We start from the raw sequence: 17,685 nt of genomic DNA, 5'->3' as shown, positions 1-17,685 counted from the left end.
CAGATTTTATTAGTCTCTTGAAAATTCAAGTGAGGTTAGAAGGGAAGAGACCATTCTGCTGAAAAATGTCTCTCACTGGTACCTGTCCCTTTCCTTCTTCTATGGATTAAGAATTCATTCTTGGGGTGCAGCAGCAGTATACGTTCATGCATCCACCAGGTAACTTTATTAAATGTACATTACACTATGAGGACTGTAAACATAGAGGACAACGACTTTTGAGGGAACAATCTGTAGCTAAAGTAGAGGCCTCTAGGTGGTTTCAGTAAAGATAGTACCACCATTGCTAACAACAGGCCCTAAGTTGTATGCTAACTGTGCAAGGCACTCCAGTCCCAGATATTTACTCCTGTTACTAGAACTTGGTGTCACAGGGCTCCTATTAGAATGTGGATTTTAATCATGAACAGCAGTAAAATCCTTGAAAATAGGGACATGGGTTGAAAACAAAGGGATTTGAAACACAAGCAGTTTATTGAGGAAGAAGGTATTGAATATGGGTAACTTAAGAGCTAGGAAAAGACTGCTTTTGCTTTAAGAAAACATGCTAGCAACTAAGGAAGGGGGAAAAACCAACCCAACAAATAGGCAAGCAAGAGGACAAGCTACCTGCCATGACCTGGAAAAGTAATGCCTCTCCAAGTATCACACAACATACAGTCCAGGTCATAGGTCAAGGGGTGGGAGGTGCCCAGAAACAAAAACACCTTGTAAAAGGACAACCTCCTTAACTTGAGGGAAGATTATGTACCTGCACCTAAGAGTTTGTAATGTCATTTGATACTCAGAACATACCGCAGCTGAGTTCAAGAGCTCACTTACTACACATAAAAGATTTCTAACACCTTGCCAGCTGAGACAAGTTCTCCAAAACACAACTGCAAATATTTATGCAATAATGATACTTTTAATATTACTGTTCTTAATTAACTGAAGACCACACTTCTTTCCCCAAAACGCTGCTTTATAAGTAGCCTTAAGAGAACACTGCTTATAAGAGCTACAAAGCTGAACAGAATTCAAGACTCCCTTATGCATCACACCATGATGTGTCACCATCAGCATCAGTTGCTGTGTCTTTCCAATCCTTAGCAGGCAAGAAAGCTAAGAACATTAAGTGCAATTTTGATATCTAAGGTGTCCCAATGGCCACTTAAACTGGCCAACACCTGCAAGCAAGGTTTAACTTGTTCTGGTCAAGTACATTTTATTTGTTGAGAACTTAACACACTTCTGGAAGCCAGGTAAATTCATGTACGTAATTTGGTTATAGAGATCATTAACAGATTTATAAAGGAATAAAACTGGACACAAAAAGGTATTAGGAATAAAAAACTTTATCCTTCTGTATACTTTTTACTTTTTTCCTGTTCAGAAAGACATATCATCCTGACAACTCAAAAATGACAGCAACAGAATGAGTCAATAAACCTTTAAGGTAAAAGGCAAGCAATGGACTTTTGTGAAGAACAATACAGTATGCACAAGATCAAAAGCTCCCTGCTCCAGTTAAAAGCTGATTTCCAAATAAATGTTTACCCATAAAGTTCCGAGCTAACCCTTCAGGGCTCAACAGCTCATTTTTGAAAAGACATCTTTGCTTGACCTTTACATGAAACAGAGACAAAACAGCCACAGAAAAAGAACTATCCTCCAGCATCTTGCCTTTGACTTTCTGACTGTGAAGAAATCAACTCCTCCTCTAAAAATATGCATCAGGTTGAATTTCACCTACCCTGAAAAAACCAACACCCATTACAAAGATGGGAACACCAAACCTCTAAACGCTTACCTTACTAGAAAATAAAAAATGCATGGTAGTTGAATTATTACTGAAGAATGGACTGTATTAGTTATAAACTTCAGAGATTATCTGAAGAAATTCTCAGGATCAGAGAAAATAATAGGATGTGTGGTAACTCAGTGAAATATCTGAGAAGCTGACTTGATTTGGAACACACAGATCAGTCGTGCTAAAGGCAAGGATAGAGAAATCTAACTGAGCTGAAGCTCACAGTGTATGTCTTAATGGAAAGTCTTCTTTCTTCCTGTCCAGGAAATCTCTCAATGAGATACTGGCTGCTGGTGGAACAATGAATTTTCTTGTGTGAGAAGCAGAAAGATTAATTTAAGGAGACATTAGCAATGTCTCATATACCATCAAGGAAGTTCCGAGCCATCATTCAGAGATTTAGCCAGCAGCAATTTACTTTTTCAAGGTTTCAAGCCTTCAAGGAATGGAGGAAAAGGGAATGAATGGAAAAGCAGGTACGTGGGGAAGGAATGAGGCTTTTTTATTTTTCAGAAACTAAATCTTAATAGTCCAGCTATGGATTGCATATTTCATTCACCTGAAAAACTACCTTAGAATAGAGCACAGGGTGCAAAATTCAAGGCCTACATGAGGATCCACTCAAATTCTCTCCAAACTAAGAACAGGATGAAAAAAAACCAACCCATTTCAGAAATACATCGCTGGCCAAACTAGTTTATAATACTACTTCTAAAGAATACTGGGAAAATCCAAAGCTGAAAGGCAGCAGTGCTCCTAACACTAAAGCTTTTCAAAAAAAGGCAAGCTGCTGATTTGGAAAAGCTTCTCTTCTTATTAAATCTTCAGGCAATTTACATGTTTATACAGTGAATTATTTTAAAATAATTAAGGTCTGTCTACATCAAACTAGACCTAGGCATAACTGCTATATTGAACAGTGCATTTTGAGGGGAGTACATAAGTCTTCTGTGCTTTGTCTGATACTCAAAAGTACTGAATCGATACATATTTTTATAAACTAAATGAACACATGTGATTTCCCAGGACATCTATACCAGTGATTTAATTATATGCTTTCAACTAATATTAAAGTTTCTTCCACAACAGGAAAAGCCCAAAGTGAAACACTTGCATCTGTCTTCTTTTAACATTTTTCTTACAGAAAATGCTCCTTCTTTTAAAGAGGATGAACATTTCCTATGATATCCATCAATGGAAAAGAGCTTATCTGCTTGTGATTGCAATATGCCATCATCAAACAGTTGTATTTTCAGGGAATACAGAGTCATCTGTACTATTCAGAAACACTTCAGAAAGCCAAAGGGCTAGCAAGACAGTTATTCTATGGTAAATTCTAGCCTCAATCCATGCATATGTACTTCCTATGTGCAAGCAGTGTAATGTTTATTCTTTTCCAAAGGTGGAAGAAATCTCACTATAGCTGCATATCCACATATACTTCTTTCCACTTATCTCATTGTCTTTAAATGGTTTGTGTTTTAAAAAACTGTCAAAGCAGTTTTGGGACTGTACTGTGTCTTGTTGTATGCTTAAGAATTGTAGGTTAGCACTGATTTCAAGTGTCCAAATGCAGAAACATCCTACAGTTTGAATTGCAGCTAACCTATTTAAACCTTTCCACCAAACAAAAAACAAAATCCCATACACAAAAAAGAAAAAAAGCCAAAAAAAAAACCCCAAACCAAAGAAAACCCACCCAAAGGAAAAAAAGAAATGCTCAAAAACATCCCCCCTCAAAAGCACCCACATAATCTCAAACATTGATTCTTCCCACTTCAGTATGCCATTCTAATAACTCCTTGTTCCTCTTCAACATACCAAAAGATTTTCATGCTTTGATAAAAACACAAATCCTGAATACAGCAAGTTTCCATTGTATCCTAGGGTAGGTAAACAACTTGCTTAGAAACACTAAACAGGAAAAAACTATTCTTATTTTCATCATCTCCAAGTTTTAATGGCCCAAACAAACAGAGAAGTCAGATTTTCAGTGGGTTTAATTTGCAATATCAGTGTGAGTAATATTTACGCTATGCACTGTGGATGAGCAAGCCCCCAAAGAAAATGCTGCCCGCTAAGGATGTGACATCAGGATTTAGAGCTCTACGCTGACTGGTTTAGAGGCTGTCATTAAAGACACGAGTGTATGGAGAAAAAGGGCAGGTGTTTCCCCACAGATGATGAGTAACGAGTTCATGGAAATAAACAGGAAAGGAAGTCAACTGCTGGCACTCTTTTTTCCTGAACTTCTCAACCAGATTTTAGAAGTAAAGCAAAGCATGCTAGCTAGATGAAAATTTTAATATTAACATCTTTCAATCTTAAATATTTTTTCCTCTTTACACCATTTCCTGCATTATTCTAGCCTATTTAGACTACTGAAGCACACTTACCACCATGGTTTCTGAGCACTGTGCAGTAAAGCTGTAAATGACATGGCTAGCACCTATCGTAGTTTCTTCTTCTCTCACTCTTGCCTAGAAGGAAACTCCATATTGATTTTAAATGATGAAGCGTTGTGTATTTTTGTAACTTTGCCTCAAGCATGCATGGTCAACTTCCAGAAAGTATTAAGCAAATTTCACTATTAACTGAAGAAAGATTCACTGCAATAAAGAGTTTCTCTTGACTTTTTCTTGACTCACATCTGCTGTGACAGGAACTGTAACCATTTAAGCAGCAGTTGAGAAAGCACAGAAAAAGCACACATGCCCATCAGTCTAAACAAAAACCTGCCTTGAGGCAAATACTAGCTTTAATTGCATCCACAGAAATGTTACGTTGTCAGTTAGGTATAAATAACATTTTTTGCAAAATGGATAAATAGTAACCTGAAGATACTTTGATTTATGACAACAGCTTAAGTTAAATATTAACTATATCAGGGACTGACTATATTAAGCATTTCAGACTTAACATAATTTTCTAGAGAAACGTAGTTGCTTCAGTTTGGATTGCTTTCAATGCTTTTTCTCCTCGTGAGGAGAAAGGTCCAGTTCATCTATTCAGGAATTCACAGAGTGTAAAAAATTAATTTCATTCTCCACAGAACTTTCATAAAAGATGACAGAAATAAGCTGCTTTCAACCCAATGAATAGTAACTTGAGGGGAAAAAAAATAATTGTTTTCCAACCTCTTGGTCAATAGTTTCCACAATTATAACCTAGACAAATTGGTCTCATTTTTTAAAAGAGACAACTACATAACAAAAAGCATTTAAAATCAGCTTGCAGGTGACACACATAATCCTACAGTAACAATCTCTCTCAGGACGAGGTCTAGAAAGCTAGTATTAATGAAGATGCTCTAATCAGGAAGGCTTCTTCATCACAACCAGTTCCGTCTGGAGTATGGTCAGATCCTAAGTAGGCTTACAATAATCGCTTGGGTAATTGTAAGTAATACTAGCAGTGTTTATATAATTTTCTATGTATTTGAATCCATAACCTTAATGGTCGTCCAAGGAGGAATTGTTATCAGCTAAAAATGAGACCAATTTTGTAATAAGGGCAAAAAATACATACCGAAAGAAATGTTTCAATGTTATCATGAACAAACGATGCAACATCTTGCCAGTCCAGAATATCACCAAGCCAGCTGTTTTGACGGTTTATGTGCCATTTGTGTCCTCTGTGTCTTCCAGAATGTGTTACATTCTTAAAAAGAGAGACAAAGACATAAAGAAGAGAGACATTTGAGTAACTTACAGACAGAAGAAAGTTAGAGACTAAAGTTTTCTTACAGAGGAAGAGATCAAACATGCATCTAAATACTGAGAGCTGCTTTAATTTGCATCCTCAAAAATACTGGAAGTACTCTGTACACAGGAAAAATCAAAGTCTGACAGAAAACTGTAGTTAATCATCCTATGTAATTACAGTTCTGTATATAGTACTGATTCACCTCAGTTTAACTTTACTGCTTGACTGATACAATGATATCTGTCTTGCTCTTTAGGATAGTACACAAGAAACAGGCAATGATGTCAGTTACTGCCTACCTAATTTACTGTTTGCAACATACAACTTTTCCCAGTACAACCCACAAAGGAACACTCAAGCAAAAGCCAAAACAAGTAGTTTTCTCACAGTTAGTGTCTGCACCTCCACTGGCAACTTTCAGTCATGCAAAATCTAAAAGCTAAACTGAAAGCATGGAGGCTTTCTTCAGCAACACATTGGCCATCACCACAGCAGCCAATTCTTTAAGTGGTTTCACCCTACTTATGAAGTTACCTATTGTCCAACGGCATCACACCTGATCACCGTCTAGTATGAGACTATTTGACTCAGTCTGAGACTGTGACAAGCGTTTCAGGGAAGGATACCAAAATGCTACCATAAGCAAGTTTAAGCAAACCTGTTGACTACAATAGATCTCATCCTAATCTTTAATAACAAGAGACTTCTGAAGTTCGCAACTCTGTTGTTTATAAAAGCATCCCAATACTATTGTTAGAATCTTCCCAAAACTTTTAGCTTTATCAGTCTGCAATCAGAACGACAGTATCTTTTTTGACATACACAGCAAGTAGCAAAGTCCCTGCAATGATTAATCTATGAGCATTACATCTTCCACTTACTACCAAGTCTCCCTAGATGCACTGTTAGACTTTATGATGCACGATTAGCAACGTCCTTTAACAATCCACAGCAACGCAGAGATCTTTATTCTGAGTTAGCAGCTTATTTAGAGCAGAAACATAAGAGTAGTTGAAAATCCCCCTCCAATAGGCCCTTTGTATTTGTAAACTGTATTAAGAATATCAAGAACCTATTCCCTGTTCATCTAGTTCTATCTGCAGACAGCTCTTGCCATTAACTAGCAGAATTAGATATCATTTGCAAATTTTCTAACAGTTACTCATAAACATTTCAAGTTCATTGTTGTTCAGCAACTACATAATATATATATTGTAGTACCAAAGGCCTCAGGTGTTGATAAATAAGGAATCTGAAGAAATTATCATCTGGTTCCTTTTCAACAAATTGACTGGATCTTAAAAGCAAAACAAAATCCCACACCTGAATGGGCTAGGAAAAGGAGATTCTTGTCCTTGAAAAAGACAGCTTGATTGCAGAGTTACGCTATCACCTTCCAAGTGGTTTATTAGTCTGTTGCTATTTTACTTCACTGGGTACATAGACACAATGGTAACTGATCTACCACATCTCTAGAATCTTTTAAAATACACACCATTTGCTACCCACTGATCTTCTCAGAAAGTAGCCAGTTAATGGCTGAATCCATGTTTCATCAGCAGTTCTTCCTCAACTCTATGGCTTCCGTGGAAGAGCATCACCTGAGCCTGGGTTCTTCAGTCACCTACAGACTAGAGCAACACCATGCAGGCTTCAAAATGAAGTGTATTTATTATGCTCATACAATTGAAATAACGGGGAGCTTGAAAGCTGTACTGAGTGAGTTAGGTATGGTACAGTTGTCCTCCACACTGCACTATCATCCAGTTTACCAGTTTTCAGATACGCTGAAGGACCACACAAGGCTATTGTAATATTACAGAAGGAAATGGCCAGGTGGAAAGCACTTAGATGAGACATTTATGTGGATATGGAGTGTGATAGAAGAGGCAAGATCAGAAAGACTCTGGAGTAGTTACCTGCAGCCTGCAGATAATCAGCTGCAGCCCAGGAAGCCAATGGTAACATAGGATGTCTAGTATGCCAACAGCATCCAGGGGAACAGGCTCCCAGACTGTAGGCAGCAAGCATCAGTGTGTTCCTGAAGCTCTTTCTGCCATTTTGATTGCTAGGAAAGCTGTTTCTTACCCTAACACAAAAGCACCTACAAGAAAGAAGCCTCATAGCATTCCATCAAGTAATAGTTGCAGGAATGAAATCACCTAACGCAGTGAACAAAGACACAACCTGTGCTGCACACTGCAGCAACAAACAAGCTGTACTCCCACAGCACACATGGTGACACACAGCCCTGCTGAAGGATACAGTGCTATGGACCACCCAACACAAAGGTTTATCAGTGTAACTGTATCAAAAGTAGGCACTTTTCTTGGTCGAGCATTTAACACTGAATACTCCCAAAGTGCTTAAGGCCAGCAAAATCTATTGTAGATACAAGCTCTCCTTTCTCCTCAGCAATCTCATATTTCCTCAATAGTATGTAGTCTCTCTACATGCTCTTCTAAAACATTATCTTGTCAGAAAAAAACCCTGATTCTTTCCCTTTCTATTCTGACTGCTATATTGAAACTCTTGCTATAATACAGAGATCTTCTTGGAACTTTACAAGTACTTTAAAAAAGACCGTATAAAGAAAAGTGTTAATATACTATAATTGCAATTACTTAAATATACAGGAGTATTTCAGGGGTACATCTGGATTTTGATATTTCCATTGCACCATGGCTAATTAATTGCTTTTTCCTTTAAAAGGCAAACAGCACTGGCAGCATGGAAATGATTTAACTCTTACCAACTTTTCAAGATTCAGCATGCAGAACCTATTATAGGAAGACTAATACAGTTGGCAAAAACGCATTGTAAGAAACTTAGTGAAAGGACAATTTCTTTCTCAAAATTTCAAACTAATAAAAATTACACAAACCATGCAGAACACCAGTTTCTCCTCCTAACCTCTCAACATAACAAAAATTCAACAGAAAGCTCTGAACTATGAAATACTGAATATAATAATTAAGCAAGGACTAAATTAAATGGCATACATAAAAACATACATAACTATTTAAGCGAAGGACATAGCTCTAGCTGTACTCAAACCGTGACTGTCGAATGATATATCTTCTTACAAACCCAAAATCTTTACCAGCTTTTTATTATGACTACCTTTACTCAGCATTCCAACTTTTTGCTGATCTTTCTCAGAAACGCATACTTAGAATAATTACCTCAAAGCACTAAGTGAAAGTTCATATAAATACCATTTAAGTTGCCTACCTTCACAAACCAAGAGTGATAAAGCCTGTCCCAGAGCTCTAGCACTTGTTTTTCAATCACAGCGGTGTTATTCACTTTTTCCCCTAAAATCTTGTGGAGCTAAAAGACATAGAAATCTTTTTATTATACAGGACACTATGAAGCTGGCATCTACCGATAAACTCCAAGCTAGATAAATCACCTAAGATTGTGAGTAAAGGCATAGCTCAAACCAAATTATTAGAAGAGCTGAGTATCAGTATGGAATACACACTTCAGACAACACTGTTCACAACATGAAGATTTTATCAGCAAAATAAATATTCTGCTGCACTAAGACAAGGACTTCTTTCTACACTGAAAAACCAATGCCATCTCTGAAATGCTTAATCCAAAATCCTTGATCATCTTTAAATATTTCCAATAATCTGAGATGTGTGCCAGATAGCAAAAGGTATAAATAAGGATCTTGGCAAATTCTCCTGAAGAAAGTTAACTTAAATAAATAGACTGTAATTTGAAAAATAAGATTTTTTTTTATTTATCTACCACACCCAGCCCACACAGAAATTAGAAGGGCAGGGCGGAAGGGAGGAATCAACATTGTCTGCAATTGGACAGCTAAAGCCAAATGAAAAAAATTATTCACCTTTAGTTGATGCATTTTTGCTGGCAATAGTATTAAAATGATGTCAGATTTTTCAGCTCTTAAAAATAATTATTTCTCTGAGCAGAAAAGACTACTGAAATCACTCCCACTCTTCCTTCAACTCACAAACCGGAGCGTTTAAAGAATAGATCTGTCACCAAAATGGTTAACCACACAGAAAAGAATCACTAACAAAAATCTTTTTATTTCTTTTTACTTTTATGAGATACAAGAAATGAAAACATGAAAAAAGGTGGGGGAGCTCACTCTTACCTTATGTGTGATCCATTCTCGGCCATATTGGTATACATTGTTAGCTGCCGAATTGAGTGCCTTCTGAATAACCTGGGCTTCTGGGAGCCAGCTAGTTGTTGGTTTTTTTAAGAAGGAAAAAAAAAAATTAACTGCTACATATCTTACTCATTTCATTACATCCAAAACACATTAAAAATTAACATTTTCAAACAAACAGTTAAAGTTTAATACATATAAGCTTACTACAACTAGAATATTTCCTTTACATATCAAGGAACAGATTTTCTCAAAGCAAAGCACAAGTAAGTTTCGGGCATGTCATTGAATTTAGACTTCTCCAACGTTCCTTAAACCTTAGTTAAATTGGTATCTCAACTTTTCAAGAAAGATCTGCTCTTCCATCTGTAGGCATGCTACTCACACTACATTCTTAGAAATTTTCCTAGGGTTCTAGTTTTCTGAAAATACTATACGAAGCAGTCTTATCTGGCTGCAAAGACAACCTTTCGAATTACAAGCTGAATGTAAATTCTTCACGTAGTTTCCCTGAAAAGGTGACCAGATGAAGCAACAGGTTTGGCCACTAGTTATTTCTAAGTCCCCAGCATCAGGTCACTTTCAAGCAATGGACCTACTGAGTTGCCAGCATTTCAACACTTGTGAATACAGGGCACACATTCTCTGCTTTGACCTTCTTTCTACATCTTAATTCAATGGCACATGTTGCAGCCCTTCCAAAACATGAAAACATTCCGGAAATAAAACTGCTGCATTTGTTCTACTTCACTGAAGATCAACATGGAAGCTCTTCTGTCTGTGTAACACTTCAGAAATGGTCTACATAGGAATTCCAAGAAATTTCAGTCACCTCTAAACATAATGAGCATCAAGCTCTGAAAGCTGGTTAAGCTTGATGCATTTAGCAAGACATGTACTTACTACTAATGAATTAAAAGAGAGTGTTTGGATGCAAACACTGGAAGTAAAAATTTTAGCTAAAATTCTGCTAATTACTTAAATAGTACTCCAGTATTTTCATTATGCGAATAAACTTCTGACAGTCAAATTTCCATTTTCCTACTTATATTCCATTTTATGGCAAGACGGAAAGGCCGAACAACACCAGAGATGCCATGAAGGACTAAAACACATTTTGAAGTACTTTCTGTTCTCTTGATTGTGATAAAATAAGTGCTTTAGCAATACTTAAGTAAACTGTAACATTTTAGTTCTGGTTTTGAAAATTTCTCTTGCTCTTACAATACAGCATGCACTTTCTTCCAATCCTGTTATAACCATCATCACTTTTGTTAAGAAAGTGCCCTTGAAAGAAGTCAACCATTTTTGTCCAGGAGAGGATTCTTTTTGCTACTAAGTACCTGGACTCATCTCTACCCCATGTCTGTTTAGCTGAAGCAAAACGAAAGCAAACTAACATCTTCCCCTTCAAAATCACACTCTTCAGTCTTGCCCATTCCCCCTCTGCTGTTCGTGCAAATACTTCTTTGCTTACCAGTGTGCCCTTGTTTTTCTCTGTATGCAGTTCTCTCAAAATCTTTATTCTCCTTTAATATTTGCCTTAGTGCTTGCTTTAATTATTACATAGACCAGATCTTACAAGCTTCCCACTACATACACTATACTCTTAACAGCAACAGCCCTTCCCAACTGATTCATACAAAACTCTCCCTATCTACCATTCTTTCCACCCTTGAACTCTTCTTTGATTCACTCCAAAAACATTTTCTTCAACTCCTATTCCTTCAAAGGCATTCTGCAGCCAGCTTTCCACATTGAAAAAGTAATTCAGCTCTCCTATCCTAACTTTCTATAAGAGAGCACTCTTTGCCATTACTTTTCTTTTGCAGCTAAAAGGGAAAAGAATATTGACCTCTTTATTCTCTGCACTATACAAGTTTTTTCTCCAAAACTGTAACTACGTAAGTTTATACAGCTGTCCTTCTCCAACAAAGTCCGAGTCCTCAAATGAGATACCACACTGACAGTCCTCCAGAGTAATGCATAAACCCTACTGCTGCCTAGGAGTTTAGCTTTTACATCTGCCTGCAACAGTCACTGCCATTTCCGCTCACCTAGGGGATTTTTTTAAATTAAAAAGCTATGCATAAGAGCACCTGGAAGCTTGCTCATCCACCCTATACTATTTGCTTAACTTCAGCATTCTTACTTTGCCCATTCTGGATGACTGGCTACTGTCTCATTGATCAAGCTGCTTGTGACTTGAATCATGTGAACACTCTCTTGATGTACCTAAATTAAATATAGAGAGGGAAAATGTTATGTAATGTAAACTAGAACTGTTCCAACATTGAGAGGCTACTTTTTTTTTGGGGGGGTGGGGGGAGGACCAGTTTGTACATTCAAAGAATAACTCTTCCAATGCAGACAACCCATTATGAAGAATGAAGTGCCATTAACCAAAAAAAGCAGTCAATACAATAATCATCAGTCTGTTCTGACAATTTTGGTCACACACTCTGTGACTAGTAATAGCAAACAGAAATTTAAAGCTTATCTCATCAGTGGCAAAAAAAATAGTGATGTCAGGGAAAGTACTAAAATACAGAGCACAGTTTCAGATATACTTTAAGCCATGGATCAAATAAGTGTAAAAATTAATGAATGCGCAGCTCTAACATGACTAACCACACTATAAAGTGCCTCAGCAATTAATTCTTTGATAAGAGTGATAAAAGATAGTTTTTATAAATATCTTAATGTTCCTTTTATGAACATAAGGAAGCTTTAGGCAGGAATGTTTGCACAACTCTTAAAGGTTTTCAATTTTAAGTACTCGACATTATACATTATATAAGCCTACATCGGGGGGGGCGGGGGGGGAAGATTGACATCAGAACCCATTGATTTTTGTTCCATAGCTGTATTCAAGTCAAACATTCAATCTCCGCTGACTCTTTTAAAGTATGAACACACGCTATTAAAAAAAAAAAAAAAAAACACCAAACAAAAAAGTACACCAGTGACCTCTTCTGGTGAGCAAAAAAAAATCCTAACAAACCAAAACTCACAGAGAACATCTGATCATGTATCTCAGCACATTTAAACTCGGAACAGAATACCATAAGGTTATTACAGGCAATTACACAAACAAATCGATAAACACACCTTACGCATTTTGCAAATGTTTCTGATGCAAGGTAAATTGTAAAAAAAAAAAAAAAAATCTAAGCGGATCTGATGTTGACAAGAAAAGTGTAACAGAATGCAAAACAGATCTGCTCCTGTATTATATAAGCTAGTAATTCTTTCACTAGAATAAACTCCATTTTTCCAAGTGCCTATGCATTAGTGTTGTCATATATGTAAATAAACATATAAAGACAAACATAATCACATAGATTTTTACATATAAGAAGTCTTAGAATGGTAACAAGTTCAACTACAAAACATTTTAGTTGCTACATTTTTAAGATAATTCTTTAAGCTACACAATTTTGCATAAATATCAGTAACTTTCATTCAGCATTTAAAATAAGCTCTGTTATTATATTCCTTAGTGCACTGTACCTTTGCAGTAAGGAGCAGGGCTAGCAGAAGGGTTCCTATCACTAGCAAAAATATTATGAAAATGCTGATTATTTTATCTAGCATTTTCTCCAACCACACGATCATCTGTGCAGAAAAAAAGAAAAAAGACAAATGGTAGCATATAAATCAACCTTTAATGAAAGCAATGTTACATGACAGTATTGTTCTGTTTATTTACAGTCACAGTGCAAAACCAGGCTCTAATCAAACAGCATTTATGCCCAAGCTTGGAGATGAACAATTAACAAGCAATGTTAGCATGATTAAGATCATGGTATGACATGTGATTTTGCAAACACCACTTACATATTACCACAAGACACAGCAAGCTCTTTGCAAAGCAAGCAATAATTCAACATTTACGTACTAGAACTAAAGAAGCTAGCATTCATGTCAGCTATGAACCTAGAAATTTGCCTTTGTTTCTTGTCCTTCAGCAACTTGGAAACTTACAGATACTATCTGCACAGGCCTTGGAAGCCATGAAAGTACACTGTAATGCACAACCATGACTTTGAACCCTGAACAGCTACTGGCCATCTAAACAGCAAATGAGGTATTTCTGCAAGTAACCAAACTTTTAAAGCTGTTCGTCACCTTCTGAACTGAAATGGGACGGGAGGTTTTCTACATGATTGAACATCAGGCCAATTATTCAGCAGTGACTATTTCTATCCACTTTCAATCTCAAAAGGATGCTCAGTATTACACATGCATCAGCTAAACCTACTGATAGAGGAAAGAGGTGTGTACGTTCCTCTGTCAGTTTATGGAAAGACCCATTCTATACATGTCCACAAAGAGTGACAGCACTTAAGATGAGAGAAATTCTGATAACACCATTTAAAACAATAAAACTGCTCTGCAACATGACTATGCAGTGCTCTAGAACACAGCAAGCTGAGCTTCATCTCATACACAAAACTGACTGTTTACATAAAAAGCTGTGAAAGCCCATGCAAGTATGACCAAATAAATTTTCCTAGCTTCTATGGTTCAAATACAAAGGCTATTTCTACTCCATTTAGCACTACTGCAGGAAAAAGCAGCAGCAGCAGGGCAGCTGTAAAACTTTTGCTTTAAGAGGACTGAGGTCAAAGCCAATGTACAGTAGATGAAAGTATTTCCAAGTGAGTAACAAGGTATATATTCAGCAATTAAGCTGGTAACTTCTCAGTTAAAAGATTTTACAGAACTACTAATATGCTTGCTGACGGTTTACATTAGTTCTTTCTTCATTATTTATCCCATCCCTACACATGAAGAGGGCCCTGGAACAACTCACTCCCACAGACTGCTCTGTGATGACTGAATTGGTTAACATGGAAGTAACACCTCCTATCTGAACCAAAAGTAAGGATTTTTATTTTTTTTATGCTCATCCTGAAGAATCTGAACAGTTAAGTGCATGAAGCAATTATTTTTAAACTTCACGTTACCTAAATTAACACAAGGATTATATTCAGCATCTGAGAACTGTTGTTTAAAATTATAAAGAAAAAAATGGAAAAAAAGCAAAATCCTTTTACAAGAAACAAGGTGTTGAGCCAGCAATTTTTTGTAACAAAATCTGCACTATATTATGACCTGCAGAAATGAATTCCGAGAACCTGAAGAAAACTGCAAAATCTTCTGGGTTAGATATTTTTTAACATTTTTCAGCATTACTGTAATAATTCAGCCATCAGATATTGCCTCGCCAGTGCTAGAGGGAAGGTACCTTCCTGCAGCAGTCCTGTACGCTTTCTGAAAAACTCTAGTAGACCCTACATAGGGCTGCTACCTCTTTGGAAATTAGACCGAAAACAGAATTTGCTGTGCCCTTCCAAGCGAATACATCTATGGATTATGTGATAGAAAAAAATTCCCTGTTTTAAAAGACAGAACACAAAAGTATCACTGAAAAACTGACAGCCAGGGGGTGGAAATTTTCTAGCATGGGCTTCAAAATGAGGCTATTGAAAATTAAAGCTGCCCTTGTTATTTCTTAATTAACTAGGTTCAAACTATTTGCTGTTTACTTTCTAAGTTAGAGATGAAAGAAATCCACTGGCTAGTCTTACACATAGTACCTTAATCAGACTCACTGAATCCAAGAAATTGGAGGTACTGGGAAGAGATTTCAAAAAACACTAGCCTCAATGATTGTGTAAGTGGTAACCAATAGATAAAATCTCAGTACAGCTGAAGCTGGAAGCTTTAGATGTTTCACCATGGTAGCAAATAGTGGAGGACTCTCTCTGAACTGGAACGTGACAAACAGCTGATCTTTCCTTGACACTCTTTACTGTGGGTTGGAGTACACCTACACAGCCACTGAAGTGCAGCTGCAGCACATGTAAAGCCTAAACTACCTTTAATCTAGTTAGTAATGGTAGCACTGATGTACAGTACAGGCAGCAGCCTCAGCCATGCAAGCCCACCCTGTGTTTATTTACTTGGGCAGGCAGCCCAAGCAAGCTAGATGAAAGCCAGCTCTGATATGCCTACAGGTACTGCAATTACATGTCTCACCATAGTCTTAAGGAAATTCAAGATATACAACTGGTACAGACATCACAGGAGAAGACTGAATTGGATTGAGTATTGTAGAAGCAAAAGCAGATGCCCAACACTCATTTAGGGATATATTTACTCCTTTGCCTTTAATTTGCTTTCTATTAAACCTCCCATCCCTCCTCTACATTCACCCACAATACTTCCTTAAGAAGCACTCACCTTTGCGCACTCACGCTAAATAATGCAGAGGTGCTATGTTGCTGCAGGTAAGCTAGACTGTTAAATCCCTGTGTGCTCGTACTTACCACTGCATCAGGTCCAGACTTTGTTCTTACCCCCAACCCTGTCAGACCTCCCTTTACATCCTTCCTGTAAACCATGGGCATGCACACAAAGACAAACATGTACTAACTAAACACTAGTCATTAGCCAGGGATCATGAAATTCAGTTCCAAGCTTCTAATCTAATGGTTAGTCAACAGCAGGAAGCCAATGCTGTCACAACATCCAAAATTACACAAAGGTAAAAGGAAAGCCAGGCTCCTAAGCTACAGAAGGTCACACTTCTGAAACCAAACTGAAGTGTTACTGATTTGTAATACTGTCCACCAAAAAAATATCCTCAATTGCCAAAGTTTTGAAGGCGAAGGTATCAGCTTTATTTTTTTTTTAATTTATCTCACTGTAAAAAAGTTTTTAAGGTAAGTTGCATTCTGTTCAAATGCTTCTCAATAATTTGCAAGTACTCTCTGCTTTCAACTTTGGATGATGATACAAACTGTATTACACTGAACTGTAAGAGAACTATAGTTCACGCTTAACAATCTAGAAACCTACTATCTAGTCAGGTTCTCCATGTTACGCAGAATGATACATCATCTATGAATTCATATTTTCATGCTTCACACTGCATAGCCATCAGAATACTAGTTTTTCTACTATGTTTTATTTACTGCTTTACCCACACAGTGAAGCATACCTGGACATCTACTTCATTTTCAATTAAATCTACATGAAATTACCAAAAAGGACTATTTTTTTTTTCTTTAAACAACTTCACTGTCTATCAGGATTTTTTTCCAAGACATTTCTTAGACTTGATATCTCCTTTTAGTTCAGTTAATATTTGAGGATATCATCTTATTAATACCATCTGATTGAGAATAAGGGGAAACCTGCAATCAGGACACATCTCAGGGTTACGTTAAAATGAGTCAGATGAATAGTTAAGTTAGAAAAGCTACAGAATGGTCTATATGAGGTCTCAAGCCTACTCACAACCACTGTTCCTCCAATAGCAACAGCAGAATTCAGCAACTCTTTCTAAGGACTCCTGCCATAGACAATGTTATAAAGAACAAGTCATGCTAGTTCAACCAAACTTATTCTATTCTTTAGGCTACATATACAGTGTTAAACTATGTAATTATATACTATTGTTTGCCAAAAAAACCAAACACCAAACCACCAAAAACTTCACAGGTAAACTACCAAACCCCAAAACAACAACAAAAACCCAACAAAAACCAGAGACTTGCAAGCAGCTCCTTGACAGAAGCTCTTAGAACAGAAAAACCAACAACAAACCAACCCAAAAATGAAAAAAGTTTATCACTATCAGCCATAACCAACCATCATTTCAAACTATGCCGCCTCTAGATGGCATATTTTTAGTTTCTTGGGAGAACACAAAGATAAATATCTGATAATCCACCAAGTACTTCCCTTCAAAGACACACAAAAAGGAGAAAGGTGCAAAGAAATCAACCTTTTAACTGCATCCAGTGTTCTGTATTACAAAACTCCTACTTTCTTTGCCGCTTGTAGAGTATGATTTTTTTTCCAAACGTAATTATTTTTAGAAAAATCACCACAAATCAACAAAACAAAACTCCAAGAACCTGATACAGTTTGCACAGTATTTTTTTGCCTTCTTTTTGTTTCCTTCCCCTTCCCATCTGGATTATAATATTATTACTACTTGCTCACACTACGGGACTTT

At 36.9% G+C, this 17,685-nt stretch overlaps 1 protein-coding gene across 3 annotated transcripts in view; it reads right to left on the bottom strand.

The window, feature by feature from the left end:
- Positions 1–17,685, bottom strand: part of TMEM245 (transmembrane protein 245) — an 87,260-nt gene that overhangs the window by 38,467 nt on the left and 31,108 nt on the right. For all 3 annotated transcript variants that reach the window (XR_008731311.1, XM_055704463.1, XM_055704462.1), the window contains 5 exons: positions 13,164–13,268; positions 11,803–11,885; positions 9,633–9,723; positions 8,732–8,830; positions 5,321–5,452 (listed from right to left, as the gene is read on the bottom strand). Coding sequence is in view for 2 of the 3 variants with exons in the window: in XM_055704463.1 (XP_055560438.1) it covers positions 5,321–5,452; positions 8,732–8,830; positions 9,633–9,723; positions 11,803–11,885; positions 13,164–13,268 (510 nt within the window). In the remaining variant the exon portion in view is untranslated. The remainder of the gene's footprint in view (positions 1–5,320; positions 5,453–8,731; positions 8,831–9,632; positions 9,724–11,802; positions 11,886–13,163; positions 13,269–17,685) is intronic.

This window comes from Falco cherrug, chromosome 3, assembly GCF_023634085.1.
Source record: "Falco cherrug isolate bFalChe1 chromosome 3, bFalChe1.pri, whole genome shotgun sequence".
Classification (NCBI taxonomy): Eukaryota; Metazoa; Chordata; class Aves; order Falconiformes; family Falconidae; genus Falco; species Falco cherrug.
The sequence above is the reverse complement of the archived record's forward strand: the minus strand, read 5'-3'. Positions and strand labels throughout refer to the sequence as shown.